Source organism: Hemibagrus wyckioides, linkage group LG02, assembly GCF_019097595.1.
Source record: "Hemibagrus wyckioides isolate EC202008001 linkage group LG02, SWU_Hwy_1.0, whole genome shotgun sequence".
Classification (NCBI taxonomy): Eukaryota; Metazoa; Chordata; class Actinopteri; order Siluriformes; family Bagridae; genus Hemibagrus; species Hemibagrus wyckioides.
In genome coordinates, this window is record NC_080711.1 from 3,142,679 (window position 1) to 3,165,512 (window position 22,834).

General features: G+C 44.0%; 2 protein-coding genes and 2 non-coding genes across 7 annotated transcripts; 1 reads left to right on the plus strand and 3 right to left on the minus strand.

Moving 5' to 3' along the window:
* Positions 1 to 389: 389 nt before the first annotated feature.
* Positions 390 to 4,647, minus strand: rpl3 (ribosomal protein L3). The gene is made up of 9 exons (XM_058404464.1): positions 4,541 to 4,647; positions 3,412 to 3,604; positions 3,026 to 3,194; positions 2,572 to 2,707; positions 2,270 to 2,456; positions 1,884 to 2,044; positions 1,701 to 1,802; positions 1,060 to 1,275; positions 390 to 783 (listed from the first exon to the last, which is right to left on the minus strand). Exons 1-9 carry the CDS (start codon positions 4,541 to 4,543, stop codon positions 739 to 741), a joined length of 1,212 nt encoding a protein of 403 aa, XP_058260447.1. The 5' UTR covers positions 4,544 to 4,647; the 3' UTR covers positions 390 to 738.
* On the minus strand, positions 895 to 1,029 carry LOC131344838 (small nucleolar RNA SNORA54). The gene has a single exon (XR_009203400.1). It is a non-coding gene; the product is annotated as a small nucleolar RNA SNORA54 (small nucleolar RNA).
* On the minus strand, positions 2,112 to 2,204 carry LOC131344855 (small nucleolar RNA U83B). Its single transcript, XR_009203404.1, has one exon. It is a non-coding gene; the product is annotated as a small nucleolar RNA U83B (small nucleolar RNA).
* A 594-nt stretch (positions 4,648 to 5,241) lies between the features above and the next one.
* On the plus strand, positions 5,242 to 21,591 carry kat7a (K(lysine) acetyltransferase 7a). 4 transcript variants are annotated; one of them, XM_058404439.1, is made up of 15 exons: positions 5,242 to 5,502; positions 6,099 to 6,240; positions 7,135 to 7,263; positions 7,727 to 7,954; positions 9,080 to 9,162; positions 9,254 to 9,340; positions 9,541 to 9,621; positions 10,046 to 10,132; positions 10,621 to 10,812; positions 12,270 to 12,359; positions 16,379 to 16,519; positions 16,615 to 16,708; positions 17,239 to 17,385; positions 18,442 to 18,548; positions 18,621 to 21,591. In XM_058404439.1, the coding sequence occupies exons 1-15, from the start codon at positions 5,488 to 5,490 to the stop codon at positions 18,717 to 18,719; spliced, it is 1,722 nt and encodes a 573-aa protein (XP_058260422.1). In that variant the 5' UTR covers positions 5,242 to 5,487; the 3' UTR covers positions 18,720 to 21,591. The 4 variants fall into 4 exon arrangements, with proteins under 4 accessions (XP_058260422.1, XP_058260431.1, XP_058260411.1 ...); XM_058404448.1 differs by having other exon boundaries at positions 5,245 to 5,502; positions 10,055 to 10,132; XM_058404428.1 differs by having other exon boundaries at positions 5,246 to 5,502; positions 10,046 to 10,153.
* Positions 21,592 to 22,834: the final 1,243 nt, after the last annotated feature.

Below are 22,834 nucleotides of genomic sequence, written 5' to 3' on the forward strand. Positions count from 1 at the left end.
CCCACATCCCACCCAGGACAAATTCCCAACTCACACCCCAGCATTCCAGGGACTCCTACTCCACTGAGATCCTGACCAGGATAAAGCACTTCCACAAGATAAAAGACTAGACCCAGGATTTTACTCTGCTGCATTTCCAGATTATGAGTTCATTCCAATTGCAAAGAAATTTCATTAAGCATGGAGAAGAAAAAGGCTCTCACACCACCTGGTGAAGGCTTTCAGAACAGCAGAAATTTCAGATCTGCATCACGTTTGAGTGAGAATTAAACCCTTGTGGCTTAAACCAGATACATACACTGCTGTTCATAAAGGCTTGGACTCCAGTAAATAAATTTAATCAGCTACTTAAAACACTGCCTATTTACTGTTCAACGGAACACTACACCTTTTATTGAATTCAGTTTATTTCTATAGCACTCAAAGCAGTTTTATAGAAATGGAGAGTTTAAAATAAAGTTACTATTTTATCCCTAACGATCAAGCCTACATCCTTTATTTAAAAGGAAAGAGTCATCTATTAAATCAGGACAAACTCCACACAGTCCAGAGATGTGCAAGAACCCATGTTCTAGTTTCTGATCAGTAGGTAAAAGTCACAGCAGCTTTGCTCAAATCTTAAAGCACAAAACCAAATAATGGAAGAGAAAGGTTTTTGTCCATTTTTTTTTTTATTAAACATCTGTGCAGAGGTGCATGACCATTCACGAATCCACACACAGGAGGTCAGCATGGCGCTCAGGCCGACTCCTCCTTGGCGATGCGGTCCTTCTTGAGTGGACCCTGTAGGAAAGGAGGACAATAACTGGTTAGGTCAGGAACATGAGAAATGTGCTTTTTAGCCACCTGACCACCAGAAACAACTTGGAGCATGTGTACATCTAATCATTGCAGGTCTGTCGTCAGTTAGTGAACAGGGAGTTATGCACAGAGTAGCCGTACTCCCCTGCCTGACCGAACGTTCCTATAGCACTGGAATGGAACCCGGATTTCAGACAGTGGTACTGAAACAGGTTACGAACAGTGCACCATGTCACAAAACCCTGGCGGCAAACTCACCATGAAGGCCTTCTTCTCGTCCACGGTCTGGAAACGTCCGTGACCGAACTTGGACGTAGTGTCGATGAACTTGAGGTCGATCTTCTCCAGAGCACGACGGCTCGTCTGCACCAGCAAGGACTTGCGCAGGGTCAGTACCCTCTTCTTGGTCCCGACAACACAGCCCTTCAGCATCAGGAAATCATTGGTCACCTCACCGTAGTGGACAAATCCACCCTGGACACGGAGAGAAAGAAATCAAAATGTATTTCTGTAAATTACATTTTATTCCTGCAGGCAGGAGACAATCTCTATTCCTATTGCCTTATGACACATCAGCTCCCCCTAGTGGTGTAGTAGAGTTTAGCATGAGCTTTAAATTCCTGCATTCCGTTATAGATCATTTACTCAACTCCAAGCATGTTCTAGAGGTCAAATATCAGGATTAAGCAACACGCATGCACACAAGAGGATGGGAATAAAGTGAACATTACATCCATTCTGGCAAGGTCATGTTAGATCACTGCTGCCAAAATTAAACCAACTACAAACTAACCACAGAGCTTAAAACCCTCAAAAAAAAAAAAAAAAAAAAAGAGCTCAAATTTGCTTGATTTCAAACCAATTGGTTTTTATTATATAAAATCATTCTTGCAACTCACCAGTGGGTTGATGCTCTTGTTGGACAGATCATAATCTGTGGAGGCATTGTTCTTGATCACTTTGCCATCCTTGGTATGGTAGCCCTGTCCGATCTTGTAGATCTGAAGGCAAAAGAAAACTCATGAGCATGTGCTAGTTATTGATGAACAGTTGCAGAGCAGTGAAAGTATCGATGTTCACACCTTCTTGTTGATCTCTGTGCGGTGATGGTAGCCCTTCTGACCAGCACGGGCCACACTGAAGGCTACACGGGCAGGATGCCAGGCTCCGATACACGCCACCTTGCGGAGACCACGATGGGTCTTGCGGGGCAGCTTCTTTGTGTGCCAACGGCTCGTCACACCTAAACACAAACGCATCAAGGTTCAGAGGGAGCACTTAAACTTTGCATCACATCAACGCTGATATCACGTGTGGTCAGAAGGAAGGCAGCATGGAAACTTTCCTCATGCCTTTCGGGCGCCATGCCTGACGCTTGATCCATGTTCTCATCACTACACACAGGGGGGTGGGGGGGGAAGCACACCATGTTGGATTTGCACTCTGGAGAAATGAAGGTGAAACTCACCCTTGTAGCCATGACCCTTGGTGACACCGATGATGTCAATCATCTCGTCCTGGGTGAACACGTTGTTGATGGGAACGGCCTTCTCCAGCTTCTCCCGAGCCCAGTCCACCTTCTCAGAGATGCTTCCGCCATTCAGCTGGACCTCCATCAGGTGGGACTTCTTCTGCCTCAGGGGCAGCAGGCGCATCTAATAGACAGGATGGCATGAGCTTCCACTTAAAGAATAAATTTTAAATCTGAATTTATATGGCTAAACACACATTTGAGGTAAGAAATTTTAAAAAATCAAATCAAGTGCTCACCTGTGTGTGGGCGAGGACACGAATGACCTTACAGTACTTCTTCATGGAAGCAAAGTCCTTCTCCAGCTGTTTCTTGCCCTCTTCATCCTGCCACTTCTTGCTGTACTTGGTGAAGGCCTTCTTCTTGGATTTGTACCTGAACGAGCACCACAAGAACAGAGAACCACAAGATTGGCACACAGTCCCTTCATAACCCTGCAGGGTCAGAGGAAGGAGGCTGGGCAGAGCCGGTAGCCCATCTGTATGGGGGGAACCGACGGCTCGAGTGGCAATATTGGCTCATGGCTCGGCTTCTAAGGAGCTCTTTCCACCGGCCAGAGGAGCCTGGAGCTCATCAGGGCACAAGGCACCTGAGCGGAGCTGTGACACAGACGCGTTAGCCTGACTTGTAAAGCTCCGACACACGGACAAACCATGGTGTTTGTATATTAATGAATAAACTTACAGAACTCACCAGTTTTTGTAAAAGCGGCGTCTGCACTCGTCACTGATGTGCTCGGCGAAGACCGTCTTGAAGGAACGCAGACCACGGGGAGTCTCGACGTATCCCACAATTCCGACGATGATCATGGGAGGAGTCTCGACAATGGTGACTGCCTCGACGACCTCCTTCTTGTTCACCTCTGTAAAAGGTTAGAGAAACGTAATCTTTAAAACCGGACGCCATTCTCAATGTTAAAATTACGCAGTAACCAAATAACCGGACTCAGTACTCGACATTCAGCAAGGGCTCGTGGCCCAAATATGTCCGCCCGTCGAGAGTCTCATCACTGCTGCCGTTTGACTAATCAGCGTTTTAAAAAGAAAAAACCACCAGGGTGAGGTAGAAGGCACACTCACTAGAGCCGGGTCTGTCGACCTCACGGACAATGTGGGTCATGCCGGCTTTGTAGCCCAGGAAGGCGGTGAGGTGGACGGGTTTGCTGGCATCATCCTTGGGGAAGCTCTTCACCTTACCACGGTGTCTGCGACACCTCTTGCGAGGAAGGAAGCCCAGAGACCCGTGGCGGGGAGCTGAAAACTTACGGTGAGACTGAAAAGGGGAAAGAAAAGGGGAGAGCTGATTAAAAACCTTCCTAGGACAACAAACAAAAAGCAAAATCATAACATTAAAGTATTATTTCAGTGTATTAGGGCAAGTAACTGATGCTTTCAGACCAATTTATAAGTTCATCCAACAAAACACCAAATAGCACTAAACCACAGGTTTATACATCACAAAAAACTGCACACTTGGTTATAAGCAAAATGTGTATCTACACAACTCAAGCTAAAATGGTGCACATGGCCGCACTCACATCTAGCTAAAACTAGCATGCTAAACCATTAACTCCGCTTAAACACTTTAAAGTGTGTTATTTACTCTTAGGAATCATTTTAAAATCACTACTTGGTTAAGTAATTCCTTAAGAATTAAACTATTACTGTATTTCAGCTATAGTAGTTTATTAAAAAAAAAAAAAAAAATTGGCCTTAATATAGGCCTTTTAAGGCCAAATCCCAAACCACTACTTATAAATAATATAGTACACCAGATAGTGCACTTAGTAAAATGCAATGAAACCACCTGAAGTGCACAAACACGCCGAGTCAGGAGGGATTTGGGACGCGGCCTACCACAATACAAATTTTATATAAAAAAGTTAACTCTTCTATTGTATTGTAAACTATGAATGGTGACGCGTAACATAACATAGCTAAAAAGGGTCATATTTAAAACAAATTCGTGTAAAGAAATTATTAAATTAATAAAAAATGTTCTACAACACGCTTAAGAGAGCCGCCGCCATTTTACTCCGGAACGCAGCTAAAATACAATAATAATATTATATCGAACTAGATAATAAAATGTTAGAATGTTAATATAAAGCTAAAACAATCGTTTTACATGATAACAAACTTTAAAAACACAAGGATGGTAAGGATTTAGTAAAGATTGAATGAGCCGCGGATAAAACACTAAACTCACCATCTTGTCTCTGGTCCGATTGAAAGAGAACACGCTAACCGGCGGCCTGCGCTTTTATATTGCGACGTAACCGCGTCTGCGCAGTCTCCGTGGAGACGCGTACGTCACTGCCGAGGGGATTACGGAATAATTTATTAATAAATGTTTTAATTGACTTGAATTCGTGCGAATTATCTTGTATATATTTTTACAAATATTTTTTTTAGATATATATAGACATATGTAAGTGTTGTTATATTGCGCATACCCTTGAGAACGATGTGAAGGTCGTGTGGACGAATCAAATGCCGGCTCCTCATCCGGACATTCTGGCGATGCTGTTGCATGTGGCGTGCCAGTTTAGCTCGATTAGCGATGTAATACGATGTAAAAGCATAGACCGTATATGAAAATACGCTGCACAAAGTTAAGCTGTCAGGGGAAATTCTGAATGGACTAGAGACACGAGAAAAGTCTGGAAAAAATATAGTTCGCGAGGGAGCCGACTCTTAAGCTGGCTCTTTTATTAGATGAACATTAGGAGCCGACTCGCACGTCTGAAGAGCCGTAAAACGCTATTCTGCTTGGAATTATTTAACAATCACAAAGCAAAGCGTGTTAATCGGTGAGTAGAGTACGCTTGCGTAGAACAGTTCAAACTACAGACAGACAAAGACCAATTTTGGCAAAGAGCCCGAGCGAATCGACTCTTGTTCGTGAGCTGAATCAGTTGAACTGACTCATTGAAAAGTGTCGGAAGTTCCTCGCGGGGGCGAGAGCGCGCGGCTTTTATGTTGTAATTTCAAACCGGAAATCGTGTAGCAAAGCGTACACATAGCAACGCAGATAACGTTTCTGAGTCAAATAAATGACCGATATTCAGGGTGTGACGGTGTTCAATGTCGGAGGTGCAGCACACGAGTTTTAAGAGTAATATTTTGCAGGAAACATAAGCTTTGTGCAGCGTTATGCCTCGACGAAAGGTGAGTAGTGCAGGCCAGGAAGCTGCGTTCAGAGTCAGTGTAGCGAGGCTGAATGAAAACACAGCTGGACTGGGGATGTACCGAACAGCTGGATCTTCAAGAACAAATTCATCTACCTAATAAAATATTTTTTGATTTAATAAGGAGCGTATAGTTGTGCACATGTTGTTTAATGTTTAAAAAGACGCGTGGGGAAGCGAGGAGAAGAAATAAGGTGCAAACTTCATTAGTGGGTGATAAAGTACGACTAGTGTATGTTTACACATTAAGTAAATAATTAATAGACATCACATGGTGTTTATTTTTCTTTTGGAATAATTAAATATCCGAATAGTTTGCACCTCTTCTTTAATGTCCAGGCGCATTTTATTTTGTGAATCAATGACATTTGTTTTTCATTTTTGCATTGAGAACTAATACGGGTGTACATACTTTTGCACATCGAACATTATGTAAAGCTTCTAGGGATGCAGGATGTTTTGGGGATGTTTAAGGCGTAACCCTGAGCTGGAGATGATCATGAACTCATTTTCAAGTTGTAAGCGATTGTTTAGTCATTCCTTGTGTGTGTGTGTGTGTGTGTGTGTTCTCTTCAGAGGGTCGCCTGCAGCAGCTCTGACGGCACGGAGGATTCGGATTTCTCGGCCGAACACACGGACAGCTCGGAGAGCGACACTCACGCGGTGAAGACCACTCGGCTCACTCGCTCCTCACTCCGACTCAGCCGGAGCTCTCAAGGTACTTCACCTGCTTTACACAGGGTGCAGGTGACCTCAGAGGCTCCGCCCACACCGTCCAGCCAACACCTACTAGATACCATAATCAGATCTGTACAACTGTACCAGTTTATTCCAGTAACTGCTAGAGTCACACCACTCAGTGTGATGGATGGATGGATGCTAGGAAGGAGGAAGTGGAACCTAGGAACAAGGAGGGAAAACAAGGTAGGAAGGTGTAAAGCAAGATTAGACATAAAATAGGAATGAAGGAGGGAAGGAAACTGGGAATGGAGGAAGCAAGAAAGGATGAAAGTAAACTGGGAAGAAAGATGAGGAAGGATCGGGAGAAGGAAGGAAGACAGAAGGAAGAATGAAAGCAGGAAAGAAACTTCATTGATGCTGAAGGACGTGATGTTTTTTGCTGATGTTAAATGTAAGGAAGTGATTTGTTGATGATGAAATCAGTAAAAGTTTTAAATCTACAATGAGACTGGATTTATTTGAAAGCTGATGTTATACCTGAGCAGAAAGCCACATGTTCTGTTTATTTCTGTATCTGTGCTTAATGAAAGGAAAAAACACAACTGTCCAGATCTGGATATAAATAATCCCAAATAACAACATCATTTAATCACAGACCTGTTTCTCTTTTTAATCAGAGTTCCAGCACAACCTGCACTTTTCTAACTGTTTATTTAGAGGAGAGGCCAAACTCTCTCTCTCTCTCTCTCTCTCTCTCTCTCTCTCTCTCTCTCTCTCTCTCTCTGATTGTTTACATGGTGAATAAATGAGGTGTTGGAGATATTATAAGTGGTGATGATGTGATCTAGTTTGAAGTTTTTCTGTCGAGTTAGCAGCTTGCACTTTCTCTCCCCATTTCCTTTCTGTCTACATTTATTTTCTTCCTCTCCAGCTCCAGTGGAGGTGGTGGATTTTTCGGCGCGGCGTGTGACCCGTAGCCAGAGGCAGGAGGAGCCCATTGCACCCAAAAAATACCCTTTGCGCCAGAACCAGCCACAGAGCGAACCACACGGTGACCGGGGTAAGAGGAGAAACTCAGAGCCGAGATCCTACACTCTTATCCATCCATCCATCCATTTATCCATCCATCTATCCATCCAACTATACAACTATCCATCCATCCATCCAGCCACCCATCCATCCATCCATTTATCCATTCATTCATCCATCTATACAACTATCCATCCATCCATCTATTTGCCATCCATCTATTTATTTATCCATCCATCTATTTGTCCATCCATCCATTTATCTATCCATCTATTCATCTCTCCATCCATTAGTCTTCATTTGTACTTTTTTTTTATTCTTGACATTAACACTAACGTTATTTTTTGCCCTTTTTTTATGATTTGTTTACTGATTACAATAAGAAATATGTTTAAAACCGATAAAAGCAAATCCCTCTCTCTCTCTCTCTCTCTCTCTCTGTCTGTCTGTCTGTCTGTCTGTCTCTCTCTGTCTCTCTCTCTGTCTCTCGTCAGCATCGGAAGTGAAGCAGGACGATTCTCCTCCCCGCACTCCCACAGGCCTGCTGCGCTCCTCAGAGTCTGACGCCGACATCTCCAGTCCCAACGCCTCTCAGGACGAGAGACTGGCCAAAGAACTGAGCATCAAAGAGTCAGGACACACCCATCGGCCCAAACGCCGCCGCTTCCACGAGAGCTACAACTTCAACATGAAGTGTCCCACACCGGGCTGTAATTCACTCGGTACACAACATAGTTCCATGATCACCTCCACAACAGGGTCCCACGATCACCTTCACAGCATGATCACACGATCACCTCCACAACACAGTCACACGATCACCTCCATCACATGATCACACGATCACCTCCATCACATGATCACACGATCACCTCCATCACATGATCACACGATCACCTCCATCACATGATCACACGATCACCTCCATCACATGATCACACGATCACCTCCATCACATGATCACACGATCACCTCCATCACATGATCACACGATCACCTCCATCACATGATCACACGATCACTCACCTCCATCACATGATCACACGATCAATCACCTCCATCACATGATCACGCGATCAATCACCTCCATCACATGATCACGCGATCAATCACCTCCATCACATGATCACGCGATCACCTCCATCACATGATCACGCGATCACCTCCATCACATGATCACGCGATCACCTCCATCACATGATCACGCGATCACCTCCATCACATGATCACGCGATCACCTCCATCACATGATCACGCGATCAATCACCTCCATCACATGATCACGCGATCAATCACCTCCATCACATGATCACGCGATCAATCACCTCCATCACATGATCACGCGATCAATCACCTCCATCACATGATCACGCGATCAATCACCTCCATCACATGATCACGCGATCAATCACCTCCATCACATGATCACGCGATCAATCACCTCCATCACATGATCACGCGATCAATCACCTCCATCACATGATCACGCGATCAATCACCTCCATCACATGATCACGCGATCAATCACCTCCCTCACATGATCACGCGATCAATCACCTCCCTCACATGATCACCTCCACAACACGGTCCCATGATCACCTCCACTACACGGTCACACAATCACCTCGATCACATGATCACCTCCACAACACAGTCTCATGATCACCTCCATCACATGATCACACAATCACCTCCTTTCTCTTTCTAACAAAAAGATACTAAATTAAATATATTGAGTTACTTATTTAATGAAAACCTTTTTAATCCAATTATCATCAGTACCTCACTGCATTTTTATCTAATGGTTATAACTCTGATTCATCAGCTTTTCTAACCCCCTCCCCCAGGCCATTTGACTGGAAAACACGAGAGACACTTTTCCATCTCTGGCTGTCCGCTCTACCACAACCTGTCAGCCGACGAGTGCAAGGTGCCAATACTTTCGCTCAGCGCCGTGGTGTTCAGTGTGCTTGTGGAGGAAGGGAAGTGGTGAAGTAATCAGTTGTGCTGCTCCCTCGCAGGTGAAGGCCAGTTCTCGCGATAAACCCGCGGAGGAGAGGACGCTGTCTCAGAGCCAGGACGAGAACCGCCACTCCACCCGCCATCAGGTAACCATGGCAACAAACACATAGACAACACAATATGTTCACATTAAAGGTAAAGGTGAAACACAAAGGTTGATCAGTATGTGATCTTAGCTAGTTTTGCACTGATGCTAATGTCGCTAACTAGCAGTAGATGCGTAGAGCCACCAGTTTGGCGTCCGAGCTGAAGCCAGGTTTTACTGATGGACTTTTATTTCTGTCAGATGAGGTACAAGGAGAAAGTGACGGAGATGAGGAGGAAAAGAAACTCCACTGCAGTCAAGGAGCAGAAAGACAAAGATGCTGTGAGCTCATGTCTGTCTGTCTGTCTGTCTGTCTGTCTGTCTGTCTCTTTCTATCTCTGTCTTTTCTCTCTCTCTCTCTGGCTGTCTGTATTTCTCTCGCGCTCTCTCTCTCTCTCTCTCTCTCTCTATACTAATTATATATTTTTTCTAGTTTCTTTCTTTCTTTCTTTCTTTCTTTCTTTCTTTCTTTCTTTCTTTCTTTCTTTCTTTCTTTCTTTCTTTCTTTCTTTCTTTCTTTCTTTCTTTCTCTGTCTCTGTTGCTCGGTCTTTCTCTCTCTGTCTCTCTCTACAGAAATAAACTAATTGTTTTATTAAATTAAGTTATGATTTGTGTACATTGAGAACAAAAGAATAAATCTCTCTCTCTCTCTCTCTCTCTCTCTCTCTCTCTCTCTCTCTCTCTCCCCCCCCTCTCCTGCTGGAGGACACCCAGAGCCCCAGCTGTAACCATGAGCCTCTGCTGGAGAACATTACGAGTGATTATGACCTGGAGCTGTTCAGAAAAGCGCAGGCACGTGCCTCGGAGGATCTTGTAAGAGAGAAAACCCATCTTTTATCCCTCGTTTCTTTTTGTCCTCCTCTCTCCCTCTCTGTCCTGTGAGGCTCAGAGCAGCCCGGCGTTACGGCATGACCTACTGGAGTCCCTCCTTCTCCTCCTTCTCCTCCTCTAGCAAAACTTCCCTCTTTCTCTTCTGCTGTTCTTTTTTCCTTCTTCTCTTTTTTGCTCTTCATTTTAATCTTTCTTTCTTTCTTTCTTTCTTTCTTTCTTTCTTTCTTTCTTTCTTTCTTTCACTCTCCTTTTTTCTCTCTTAATTTTCATTCTTATTTTTTAAGGATCTATTTTTTTCTCTTCTCTTTTCCTTATTTCTTTTTTTTTCTTGCTCTGTTTCTTTTTTCTCCTTTCTCCTCCTTGTTTGTCCTTTTCTTTTTCTCTCTCTCTCTCTCTCTGTATTGTGAGGTTTAAGTCTGTGAGTCTGCTTGTCGTCTGTCCCTCTGCAGGAGAAACTGCGTCTCCAGGGTCAGGTGACGGAGGGCAGTAACATGATCAAAACCATCGTGTTCGGCTGTTACGAGCTGGACACCTGGTACCACTCGCCGTACCCAGAGGAGTACGCCCGCCTCGGCCGCCTCTACATGTGCGAGTTCTGCCTCAAATACATGAAGAGTCAGACCATCCTCAGACGACACATGGTACCATCTCTGAGCTTTACTCCTTTAATCTGACCAGTGTGATGTCACACAGACACTACAGGACCACAGAGAGTGGGATTATATATCATTATGAACGCAGAGAGTGGGATTATAAATCGTTATAAACACTGCAGAGTAGGATTATAAATCAAACACAGAGAGTGGGATTATAAATCAAACACAGAGAGTGGGATTATAAATCAAACACAGAGAGTGGGATTATAAATCGTTATAAACACAGAGAGTGGGATTATAAATCGTTATAAACACAGAGTGGGATTATAAATCGTTATAAACACAGAGAGTGGGATTATAAATCGTTATAAACACAGAGAGTGGGATTATAAATCGTTATAAACACAGAGAGTGGGATTATAAATCGTTATAAACACAGAGAGTGGGATTATAAATCGTTATAAACACAGAGAGTGGGATTATAAATCGTTATAAACACAGAGAGTGGGATTATAAATCGTTATAAACACAGAGAGTGGGATTATAAATCGTTATAAACACAGAGAGTGGGATTATAAATCGTTATAAACACAGAGAGTGGGATTATAAATCGTTATAAACACAGAGAGTGGGATTATAAATCGTTATAAACACAGAGAGTGGGATTATAAATCGTTATAAACACAGAGAGTGGGATTATAAATCGTTATAAACACAGAGAGTGGGATTATAAATCGTTATAAACACAGAGAGTGGGATTATAAATCGTTATAAACACAGAGAGTGGGATTATAAATCGTTATAAACACAGAGAGTGGGATTATAAATCGTTATAAACACAGAGAGTGGGATTATAAATCGTTATAAACACAGAGAGTGGGATTATAAATCGTTATAAACACAGAGAGTGGGATTATAAATCGTTATAAACACAGAGAGTGGGATTATAAATCGTTATAAACACAGAGAGTGGGATTATAAATCGTTATAAACACAGAGAGTGGGATTATAAATCGTTATAAACACAGAGAGTGGGATTATAAATCGTTATAAACACAGAGAGTGGGATTATAAATCGTTATAAACACAGAGAGTGGGATTATAAATCGTTATAAACACAGAGAGTGGGATTATAAATCGTTATAAACACAGAGAGTGGGATTATAAATCGTTATAAACACTGAGAGTGGGATTATAATTCGTTATAAACACTGAGAGTGGGATTATAATTCGTTATAAACACAGAGAGTGGGATTATAATTCATTATAAACACTGAGAGTGGGATTATAATTCATTATAAACACTGAGAGTGGGATTATAATTCATTACAAACACATTGCAGAGTGGGATTACAAATCATTATAAACTCTGAGAGTGGGATTATAAATTGTTATAAACTCAGAGTGGGATTATAATTCATTACAAACACTGAGAGTGGGATTATAAATTGTTATTAACACCGGAGATTATTGAGATGATAAATATTATAAACATCCGGCAGGCGAAGTGTGTGTGGAAGCATCCCCCCGGAGATGAGATCTACAGGAAAGGAGCCATCTCAGTTTTTGAAGTGGACGGCAAGAAAAACAAGGTATTAAAATCATTTCACTGTTTATTGTTCCACACGCCATCCATACAGTCTCCATACACAGCAACATGATTCACTCTGTTATTAACTAAACATCCTCTACATCACATCTTTACAAAACACACTGTGTCAGAGTGTGTGTGTGTGTGTGTGTGTGAGATGAGAGAGTGTGAGATGAGAGAGTGAGTGTGTGTGTGAGATGAGAGAGTGAGTGTGTGTGTGAGATGAGTGAGTGAGTGTGTGTGTGAGATGAGAGTGAGTGAGTGTGTGAGATGAGAGTGAGTGTGTGTGTGAGATGAGAGTGAGTGAGTGTGTGAGATGAGAGTGAGTGTGTGTGTGAGATGAGAGTGAGTGAGTGTGTGTGTGAGATGAGTGAGTGAGTGTGTGTGTGAGATGAGAGAGAGTGAGTGTGTGTGTGAGATGAGAGAGAGTGAGTGTGTGTGTGAGATGAGAGAGAGTGAGTGTGTGTGTGAGATGAGAGTGAGTGAGTGTGTGAGATGAGTGAGTGAGTGTGTGTGTGAGATGAGTGAGTGAGTGTGTGTGTGAGATGAGTGAGTGAGTGTGTGTGTGAGATGAGAGTGAGTGAGTGTGTGAGATGAGAGTGAGTGAGTGTGTGTGTGAGATGAGTGAGTGAGTGTGTGTGTGAGATGAGTGAGTGAGTGTGTGTGTGAGATGAGAGTGAGTGTGTGTGTGAGATGAGAGTGAGTGAGTGTGTGTGTGAGATGAGTGAGTGAGTGTGTGTGTGAGATGAGAGAGAGTGAGTGTGTGTGTGAGATGAGTGAGTGAGTGTGTGTGTGAGATGAGAGTGAGTGAGTGTGTGTGTGAGATGAGAGAGAGTGAGTGTGTGTGTGAGATGAGTGAGTGAGTGTGTGTGTGAGATGAGAGTGAGTGAGTGTGTGTGTGAGATGAGAGAGAGTGAGTGTGTGTGAGATGAGTGAGTGAGTGTGTGTGTGAGATGAGAGAGAGTGAGTGTGTGTGTGAGATGAGAGAGTGAGTGTGTGTGTGAGATGAGAGAGTGAGTGTGTGTGTGAGATGAGAGAGTGAGTGTGTGTGTGAGATGAGTGAGTGAGTGTGTGTGTGAGATGAGAGAGAGTGAGTGTGTGTGAGATGAGTGAGTGAGTGTGTGTGTGAGATGAGTGAGTGAGTGTGTGTGTGAGATGAGAGAGAGTGAGTGTGTGTGTGAGATGAGAGAGAGTGAGTGTGTGTGTGAGTGAGTGAGTGAGTGAGTGTGTGGGTGAGAGAGTGAGTGTGTGTGTGAGATGAGAGAGTGAGTGTGTGTGTGAGATGAGAGAGTGAGTGTGTGTGTGAGATGAGTGAGTGAGTGTGTGTGTGAGATGAGTGAGTGAGTGTGTGTGTGAGATGAGTGAGTGTGTGTGTGTGAGATGAGAGTGAGTGAGTGTGTGTGTGAGATGAGTGAGTGAGTGTGTGTGTGAGATGAGTGAGTGAGTGTGTGTGTGAGATGAGTGAGTGTGTGTGTGAGATGAGTGAGTGTGTGTGTGAGATGAGTGAGTGAGTGTGTGTGTGAGATGAGTGAGTGTGTGTGTGAGATGAGAGTGAGTGAGTGTGTGTGTGAGATGAGAGTGAGTGAGTGTGTGTGTGAGATGAGAGTGAGTGAGTGTGTGTGTGAGATGAGAGTGAGTGAGTGTGTGTGTGAGATGAGAGTGAGTGAGTGTGTGTGAGATGAGAGAGAGTGAGTGTGTGTGTGAGATGAGAGAGAGTGAGTGTGTGTGTGAGATGAGAGAGAGTGAGTGTGTGTGTGAGATGAGAGAGAGTGAGTGTGTGTGTGAGATGAGAGAGAGTGTGTGTGTGTGTGTGAGATGAGAGAGAGTGAGTGTGTGTGTGAGATAAGAGAGAGTGAGTGTGTGTGTGAGATGAGAGTGAGTGAGTGTGTGTGTGAGATGAGAGTGAGTGAGTGTGTGTGTGAGATGAGAGTGAGTGAGTGTGTGTGAGATGAGAGAGAGTGAGTGTGTGTGTGAGATGAGAGAGAGTGAGTGTGTGTGTGAGATGAGAGAGAGTGAGTGTGTGTGTGAGATGAGAGAGAGTGAGTGTGTGTGTGAGATGAGAGAGAGTGAGTGTGTGTGTGAGATGAGAGAGAGTGAGTGAGTGTGTGTGAGATGAGAGAGAGTGAGTGTGTGTGTGAGATGAGAGAGAGTGAGTGTGTGTGTGAGATGAGAGAGAGTGAGTGAGTGTGTGTGAGATGAGAGAGAGTGAGTGTGTGTGTGAGATGAGAGAGAGTGAGTGTGTGTGTGAGATGAGAGAGAGTGAGTGTGTGTGTGAGATGAGAGAGAGTGAGTGTGTGTGTGAGATGAGAGAGAGTGAGTGTGTGTGAGATGAGAGAGACTGAGTGTGTGTGTGAGATGAGAGAGACTGAGTGTGTGTGTGAGATGAGAGAGACTGAGTGTGTGTGTGAGATGAGAGAGACTGAGTGTGTGTGTGAGATGAGAGAGACTGAGTGTGTGTGTGAGATGAGAGAGACTGAGTGTGTGTGTGAGATGAGAGAGACTGAGTGTGTGTGTGAGATGAGAGAGACTGAGTGTGTGTGTGAGATGAGAGAGAGTGAGTGTGTGTGTGAGATGAGAGAGAGTGAGTGTGTGTGTGTGATGAGAGAGAGTGTGTGTGTGTGTGTGTGATGAGAGAGAGTGTGTGTGTGTGTGTGATGAGAGAGACTGAGTGTGTGTGTGAGATGAGAGAGAGTGAGTGTGTGTGTGAGATGAGAGAGAGTGAGTGAGTGTGTGTGTGAGATGAGAGAGAGTGAGTGAGTGTGTGTGTGAGATGAGAGAGAGTGAGTGAGTGTGTGTGTGAGATGAGAGAGACTGAGTGTGTGTGTGTGTGAGATGAGAGAGAGTGAGTGAGTGTGTGTGTGAGATGAGAGAGACTGAGTGTGTGTGTGTGTGAGATGAGAGAGACTGACTGAGTGTGTGTGTGTGGGAGATGAGAGAGAGAGTGCGTATGTGAGTGTGTGTGTGTGTGTGAGATGAGAGTGAGTGAGTGTGTGTGTGTGTGTGAGATGAGAGTGAGTGAGTGTGTGTGTGTGAGATGAGAGTGAGTGAGTGTGTGTGTGAGATGAGAGAGACTGAGTGTGTGTGTGTGTGAGATGAGAGAGACTGAGTGTGTGTGTGTGTGAGATGAGAGAGACTGAGTGTGTGTGTGTGTGAGATGAGAGAGACTGAGTGTGTGTGTGTGTGAGATGAGAGAGACTGAGTGTGTGTGTGTGTGTGTGTGTGAGATGAGAGAGAGAGTGCGTATGTGAGTGTGTGTGTGTGTGTGAGATGAGAGAGACTGAGTGTGTGTGTGTGTGAGATGAGAGAGACTGAGTGTGTGTGTGTGTGAGATGAGAGAGACTGAGTGTGTGTGTGTGTGTGTGAGATGAGAGAGAGAGTGCGTATGTGAGTGTGTGTGTGTGTGTGTGTGTGTGTGTGTGTGTGTGTGAAGGCTTTCTTTAAGGTTGTCAATAATGTTAATAAATAATATTAAAGTTGCTCCGCTCCCTGTGTGTGTGTGGAGTTTGCGTGTTCTCCCCGTGGTTGGTGGGTTTCCTCTGGGTGCTCCGGTTTCCTCCCACAGTCCAAAGACATGCTTCTAGGCTGATTGGAGTCTCTAAATTGCCCGTAGTGTGTGATTGTGTGAGTGAATGAGTGTGTGTGTGCGCCCTGTGATGGGTTGGCACCCAATGACGAGAGGCACAGGCACAGGCTCCCCGTGACCCGAGGATAGATCGAATAAGCGGTACAGATAATGAAATGAAAAAAATATTAAAGTTTAAAATATTCTGGAAGAATCCTTGCTCTCTGCTTTGTTTGGAGATTTTTGTGGGCTTTTGTGACTCTCCACATTTTTTTTTGTTGTTCTTAATTCAAAATATAAAAAAATCCCACCATGGATTAATGTTTTTTTTTTAATGGATGTTTTGCTTTTTTCTCACCAGCGGTTGTGTTTATCTGTGTTCGTCTCCCAGTGTAGAGATTTAATAATGTTTGTCATGAGAGGAGAGAGAGAGTTTATAATAACGTGTATATTAACAGATTTACTGCCAGAACCTGTGTCTCCTGGCCAAGCTCTTCCTGGACCATAAAACCCTGTATTACGACGTGGAACCCTTTCTCTTTTACGTGATGACCGAGGCGGACAACACGGGGTGTCACCTGGTGGGCTATTTCTCCAAGGTAACCAGAGAAGAAGCCTTTGAGGAGATAAATGTAATGAAATTTCAGAAGGATAGTCCCCCACAGTCTGTACGTCCTGTTTCTACTGTCCGCAGGAGAAGAACTCCTTCCTGAACTATAACGTGTCCTGCATCCTGACCATGCCCCAGTACATGAGGCAGGGCTACGGCAAGATGCTCATCGACTTCAGTGAGTACACACAGGTTCAGGATCCGCTCCGTTTTCTTTTGCAGGAGATAATTGCAGCTTCGTATTAACACGCTCTGATACGCCGTCGTTTCCATAGTAACGGCTCCTTCACAGGGACACGGGGATTCATCCCAAAGGTGTTCTATGGGGTTCAGGTCAGTCACGTTCCTCCACACCAAACTCACTCATCCATGTCTTTATGGACCTTGCTTTGGTCACTGGTGTGCAGTCATGTTGGAACAGGAAGGGGTCATCCCCAAACTGTTCCCACAAAGCATGAAATTGTCCAAATTGTCTTGGTATGAAGCTGAAGCATTAAGAATTCCTTTCACTGGAACTAAGGGGCCGAGTCCAACCCCTGAATTCAATGATTTGGGAGGTGTCCCAAAACTTTTGGCAATATAAATGTACCTGCTGATCAGGATGGTGGATTTTTTTTGTGTGGAGCAGAATGTGTTCTGTAACGGAGATCAGTGTCTGGGTAGAGTGACATCCTGTGTGTGTGTGTGTGTGTGTGTGTGTGTATTTAGGTTACCTGTTGTCTAAGGTGGAGGAGAAAGTGGGTTCTCCTGAGCGTCCTCTATCTGATCTGGGTCTCATTAGCTACAGGAGCTACTGGAAAGAAGTGCTGTTGCGCTACCTGCATAACTTCCAGGGCAAAGAGGTCTCCATTAAAGGTAACGCGCACACACACACACACACACACACACACACACACTGTGCTGTTGTTTTTATGAGCATGGTTTCCATCTGTCTGTTTTAAAGCACATTCTGAATATCTAACAGAAATCAGCGTGTGCATTATGTCAGTACTGAAAGCCTTTTCAGTACATTATGTGAGCACTAAAAGCCTTTTTCAGTACATGACATCAGTGATGAAACCCCTTTCAGTACATTCTCAGTACTGAAAGCCTTTTCAATACATTGTCAGTACTGAAGCCTCTTTCAGTACATTCTCATTACTGAATCTCCTTTCAATACATTATATCAGCACTGAAAACCCTTTCAGTACATTCTCATTACTGAATATCTTTTCAGTACGTTCTCATTACTGAATCTCCTTTCAATACATTGTCAGTAGTGAATCTGCTTTCAGTACATCCGTACTAAAACCCCTTTCAATACGGTGTCATTAGCAGCTTTCAGTATATTTTTCAGTACTGAAACCCCTTTTAGTACATTACTGAAAACCTTTTCAATTCATTACCAGATAAACCCCACCCAAAACTTCAAAACCCCTCTCAGTACTGTAGTTATCGGTGACGTGGTTGAACATGTGAAGGCGACTGTGCTGTATGATTATTAGTTATTAGGTGGTCTTGGGCAGGTTGAGCTGCATGATTTTGGATCATTTGCAGATGATGAATTGTGTTCAGAGGTAGACCTCCCAGCAGAGAGCTGCAGTAGTCCAGTCTCGAAAAATGACCAGAGACTGAACAAGCACCTGAGCAGCCTGTGTGGATAGAACTGTTGTACAGAAGAACCTGGCTCTGACCGTGTGACATTAGTAACATGGGAGGAAAAGGACAGTTGATTATCCGTGGTTACTCCCCGAGGTTGTGAGCAGTGGTCGAAGGGGAGATCAGGGAGTTGTTCAGGGATATTGTGAGATCCTGGGCTGGGGATGAGTCACCTGGGATGACCAGCAGATCAGTTTTGCTTTTAATCATCAAGCCAGCACTGTTCAGTCTCTTTTTTCTTTTTTTTTCCCTCCCCTTCCCCTTTCTGAGCAGAGATCAGCCAGGAAACAGCGGTGAATCCCGTCGACATCGTCAGCACGCTGCAGTCGCTTCAGATGCTCAAGTACTGGAAAGGAAAGCACCTGGTCTTAAAGAGACAGGTAATCAAACCCAGCTTTATTATTTCCTATATGCTAATACGTTAACTCTAACACCATTACGCTAATCTCTAGGACCTGATCGACGAATGGAGGTCCAAAGAGCTGAAGCGGGGCAGCGGAAAGATGATCGACCCCGCAGCACTGAAATGGAGTCCACCGAAAGGGACCTAATGGCCATGGGACACCTGTCCAGCACTCCTTTACTCGCACTGTAGTCACTGTTAGTGTCCGCATAAGGAACTAGTGCACGCTTAGTCTCAAACGTGTCGCGTACAAAAAGCATCGCTTCGGTGTTTTCCAGATCCGCCTTCCTGCTGAAAATCTCAGATTAATGCGTTTCCTGAGTAACTCCAGTACAGGAAGTCACCTCCGCGCTTTACAGGAACGGGGTCTGAGAAACGCCCATCACCAGATTTGCACTGGATTCTTGCACCCTGTAGTTACAGTAACGTCGGCTGCCTGCGCTCGAAACTAATGTTTGTTTCTGTCGCTGCTGAAGTCAGCATGCTCTCTAAGCGAACCGTGTCTCACCCAAATCCTGCTCCTTCAGTCACCAGAGTGAAACTTCAACCATTTCCCATTCTCCGTAAACGATATCCACCGAACTGTGTGATGATTTTAGACATCACGTTATTATTATTAGCTACGTTAACCTCGTAGCTCCAGTGCAAGGCTTAAAAAAAGCAGTGCATTTTATATTAGAATCGGAGGTGTGGCCATGCACGTGCACAATACATCGTCATTAACCAGGCTCCTCCCACAGCATTACATCAGTACTGAAACCCCTTTCAGTACATTACATCAGTACTGCAGAAGAAGAAGACTTTATTTGCTGCGTGTTCATATACCAAGACGTTGGGGTCAATACATTCTCAGTACTGAAATCACTTTCAGTACATTTTTATTACTGTAACGTATATTATTGTCAGTACTCAAAGCCATTTCAGTACATTATGTCAGTAATGAAAGCATTTAATACATTGTCAGTACTGAAAACCCTTTCAAGACATTGTCAGTACTGAAACACTTTTCAGTACATTTTCAGTATTGAAAGCCTTTTCAATATATTACGTCAGTGCTAAAAGCCTTTTCAATACTTTGTTAGTACTGAAACCCCTTATTAGTACATTACGTCAGTACTGAAACCCTATTTTCAGTTCATTTCCAGCTAAACCCCGCCCAAAACTTCAGCACATTATTATCGGTGACCATGAGGAGCAGGATGGGGGAAACACTGATCTAGACGTACAGCCCGAATTCTCGCTCTCTAGACACTGATAGTAATGTTTCTAGCCTAGGAACCTCTTCCTGACCGCTCTCATCCGTGATGTCCACCGTCTTCTCGGTCCTGCTTCTGCTGTACACTTCAGCGAGACTTCACGCTCTAACACACGAGGATAACACGAGCAAAAAGACGCACAAATCCAACTGTGCAGTTCCCTACGACATTCCAAACGCTGTGTGTGTGTGTGTGTGTGTGAGATCGGTGTGCGTCCTGAAGCGGCTGAGATATCCAACACACACCCAATTCGCCTCATCAGCTCGTTTAAACACCTTCACAAGAGTGCCGGTGCCGGAAAACTCCTGAAGTGTGCAGTACAGGTGCAGGAATTGTGATCGTCTACGCATAGCTAAGATGCTTCAACAGTTTAGAGCTACTCTAACAGTTTACGCTAAGGTTACGACAGAAATAGCAGCTAAACACACCGTAAATGTGAACGATGGTAGAAGAAAAACATGGAACTTCAGCCGCCACTCACTGTCCGATCCTGTTACTCAAAAGAGACTCGAGTCAGAAATAAAATATCCACAGCTTCCCTTCCACCTCAGAATCGCGATCGGCTAATTAATGCGCGAAGCTCAGGTGATTAGCACACTGTTCATCAGTGACCTTATGGTGACGTAGCATAGCGTATTTTTATAGCTGATCTGGTGTAAAAGGGACGAGGTGGACGCTTTATTTCAGCTCCAGCTCTCTAATTTAACGTTTATTCGCTTTATTAGGGTGTGTGTGTTAGTGAGAGAGTGTGTGTGTGTGTGTGTGTGTGTGTGTGTGTGTGTGTGTGTGTGTGTGTGAGAGAGAGAGAGAGAGAGTGTGTGTGTGTGTGTGTGTGTGTGTGTGTGAGAGAGAGATTGCGAGAAAGATGGATCTAAGCTCCTGTTTGGTACCTTGGTTTTGTTTCTGGTCACTAAAAGGTACTGAGTTGATTTATAGCAGTCTATCAGTATCAGGCTGATATCCTGATCATTTAAAAGAATTCTATCTAATAAATTGATCTCGCTCAAATTCTGAATTTAGTGAATTGTACAGGAGTCGTACCAAATGACCCGCACTTGGAATCCGTTTATTTTATTAGAATTGACCAGAATGTTTTATTCCTGGACAAAAAAAGGACAAAAAAAAATTTGCACCTGCTTTGTAAGCTAATGAGTTACGCGTCAGGTTTTATACACTCTGATATAACTCTGATCTCCTGAGCCGTTTATGTCCTAGGACAGGTGTGTGTGTGTGAGAGTGTGTGTGTGTGTTTGTGTGTGTGAGAGAGAGTGAGGAGTGTTTGTGTGTGTGTGTGTGTGTGTGTGTGTGTTTGTGTGTGTGTGTGAGTGTGTGTTTGTGTGTGTGTGTGAGTGTGTGTGTGTGTTTGTGTGTGTGAGAGAGAGTGAGGAGTGTTTGTGTGTGTGTGTGTGTGTGTGAGAGAGTGTGAGGAGTTTGTGTGTGTGTGTGTTTGTGTGTGTGAGAGAGTGTGAGGAGTGTGTGTGGGAGAGTGTGAGGAGTGTGTGTGTGTGTGTGTGTGTGTGTGTGTGTGTGTGTGAGTGTGTGTGTATTTGTGTGTGTGAGAGAGAGTGAGGAGTGTTTGTGTGTGTGTGTGTGTGTGTGTGAGAGAGTGTGAGGAGTGTGTGTGTGTGTGTTTGTGTGTGTGAGAGAGTGTGAGGAGTGTGTGTGTGTGTGTGTGTGTGTGTGGGAGAGTGTGAGGAGTGTGTGTGTGTGTGTGTGTGTGTGTGTGTGTGTGTGTGGGAGAGAGAGAGAGAGAAGAGAATAAAATCCCTGACTTCCTGTAAGCACTAGAAGCACTCCTGCATGGTCCTGATGTCAGCGTGCAGTATTCACTCCCTCTACCTTCCAAATAAACTGAAGAGTTTAACCCCGTCCTGTCCTCTGTGTTCATTCACACTGCTGGAAACAAACTGCTCCTAGAGAACAAACTGATTACAGACAATTATTTAACACCTTTTTAATCCGTCAGGAGCACAGATTATTCCCGGGATCCTAAAATCACAGAATGTACACCTTACAAACTCAATGTACTTAATTACTGGGAAGCCGGGTACCAAAGTGTCCAAATTAACCTGTTTAATTCAAATATTTATTCACTGATCAGCCATAACTTTATGACCACCTGCCTAATATTGTGTTGGTCCTGCGTTTGCTGCCAAAGCAGCCCTGACCGGTCGAGGCGTAGTGGACTCCACTAGATCCCTGAAGGTGTGCTGTGGTATCTGGCACTAAAGTGTGCCTCCATCTCGCAACTCACAGGACTTACAGGGATACTTTTGACAGATACTGACCACTGCAGACCGGGAACACCCCACAAGAGCTGCAGTTTGTTCTGATCCAGTGGTCTAGCCATCACAATTCGTCTTTTCATGATACTCGAAGCTCAAATCCTTACGCTTGTCCATTTTTCCTGCTTCTAACACATCAACTTTGAGGACAAAATGTTGACTTTCTACCTAATAAATCCCACCCACTAACAGGTGCCATGATGAGGAGATCATCAGTCTCATTCACGCCACCTGTCAGTGGTCATAATATTATGCCTGATCTGGTGTCTATGTAAACAGGTCCAGTATAGTTCAGATATCTTCTAAAAAAAAAAAAAAAAAGATGTGCATGAGAGCTAATAAAAAAAAACACTGACCAGGTCTCATCCTGCATCACGTGGCTTGGGGTTACTTGGATGAGTTTGCGAGACATTTCCGGCTAGTAGACGTCAGGTGAGAGTTAAGATCATTTTTGAAAGCATGCTACCACAGATTTGAACCTAATGTACAACAGAAAAAAGTTGAGTTTATTGTTTTATGATGTTTAAGTCCATTATTGTTCCTCAGTATATGAACACATGTCCTTAACTGATGTTATTGTGTACGTACATGTAATTAAGGGAATTATTATTACTTTGGCAATATTAATATTGGCCACTAGGTGGCGACAAACTCAAGGAAAAGGATTGGGAATTGCGGAGGGGGAAAACACACACACCGATGTATTTATCATGAATATAAAT

Bases quoted from the DNA above. Each gene is read 5' to 3' on its own strand.
- rpl3 (XM_058404464.1), bottom strand. The intron at 2,457-2,571 runs GTGAGCACTTGA...CCTGTCTATTAG, and splicing joins GTGTCCTCGCCCACACACAG to ATGCGCCTGCTGCCCCTGAG. The intron at 1,803-1,883 runs GTGTGAACATCG...TTTTGCCTTCAG, and splicing joins GCACAGAGATCAACAAGAAG to ATCTACAAGATCGGACAGGG.
- kat7a (XM_058404428.1), top strand. The intron at 7,264-7,726 runs GTAAGAGGAGAA...GTCTCTCGTCAG, and splicing joins CGAACCACACGGTGACCGGG to CATCGGAAGTGAAGCAGGAC. The intron at 17,386-18,441 runs GTAACGCGCACA...CTTTCTGAGCAG, and splicing joins CAAAGAGGTCTCCATTAAAG to AGATCAGCCAGGAAACAGCG.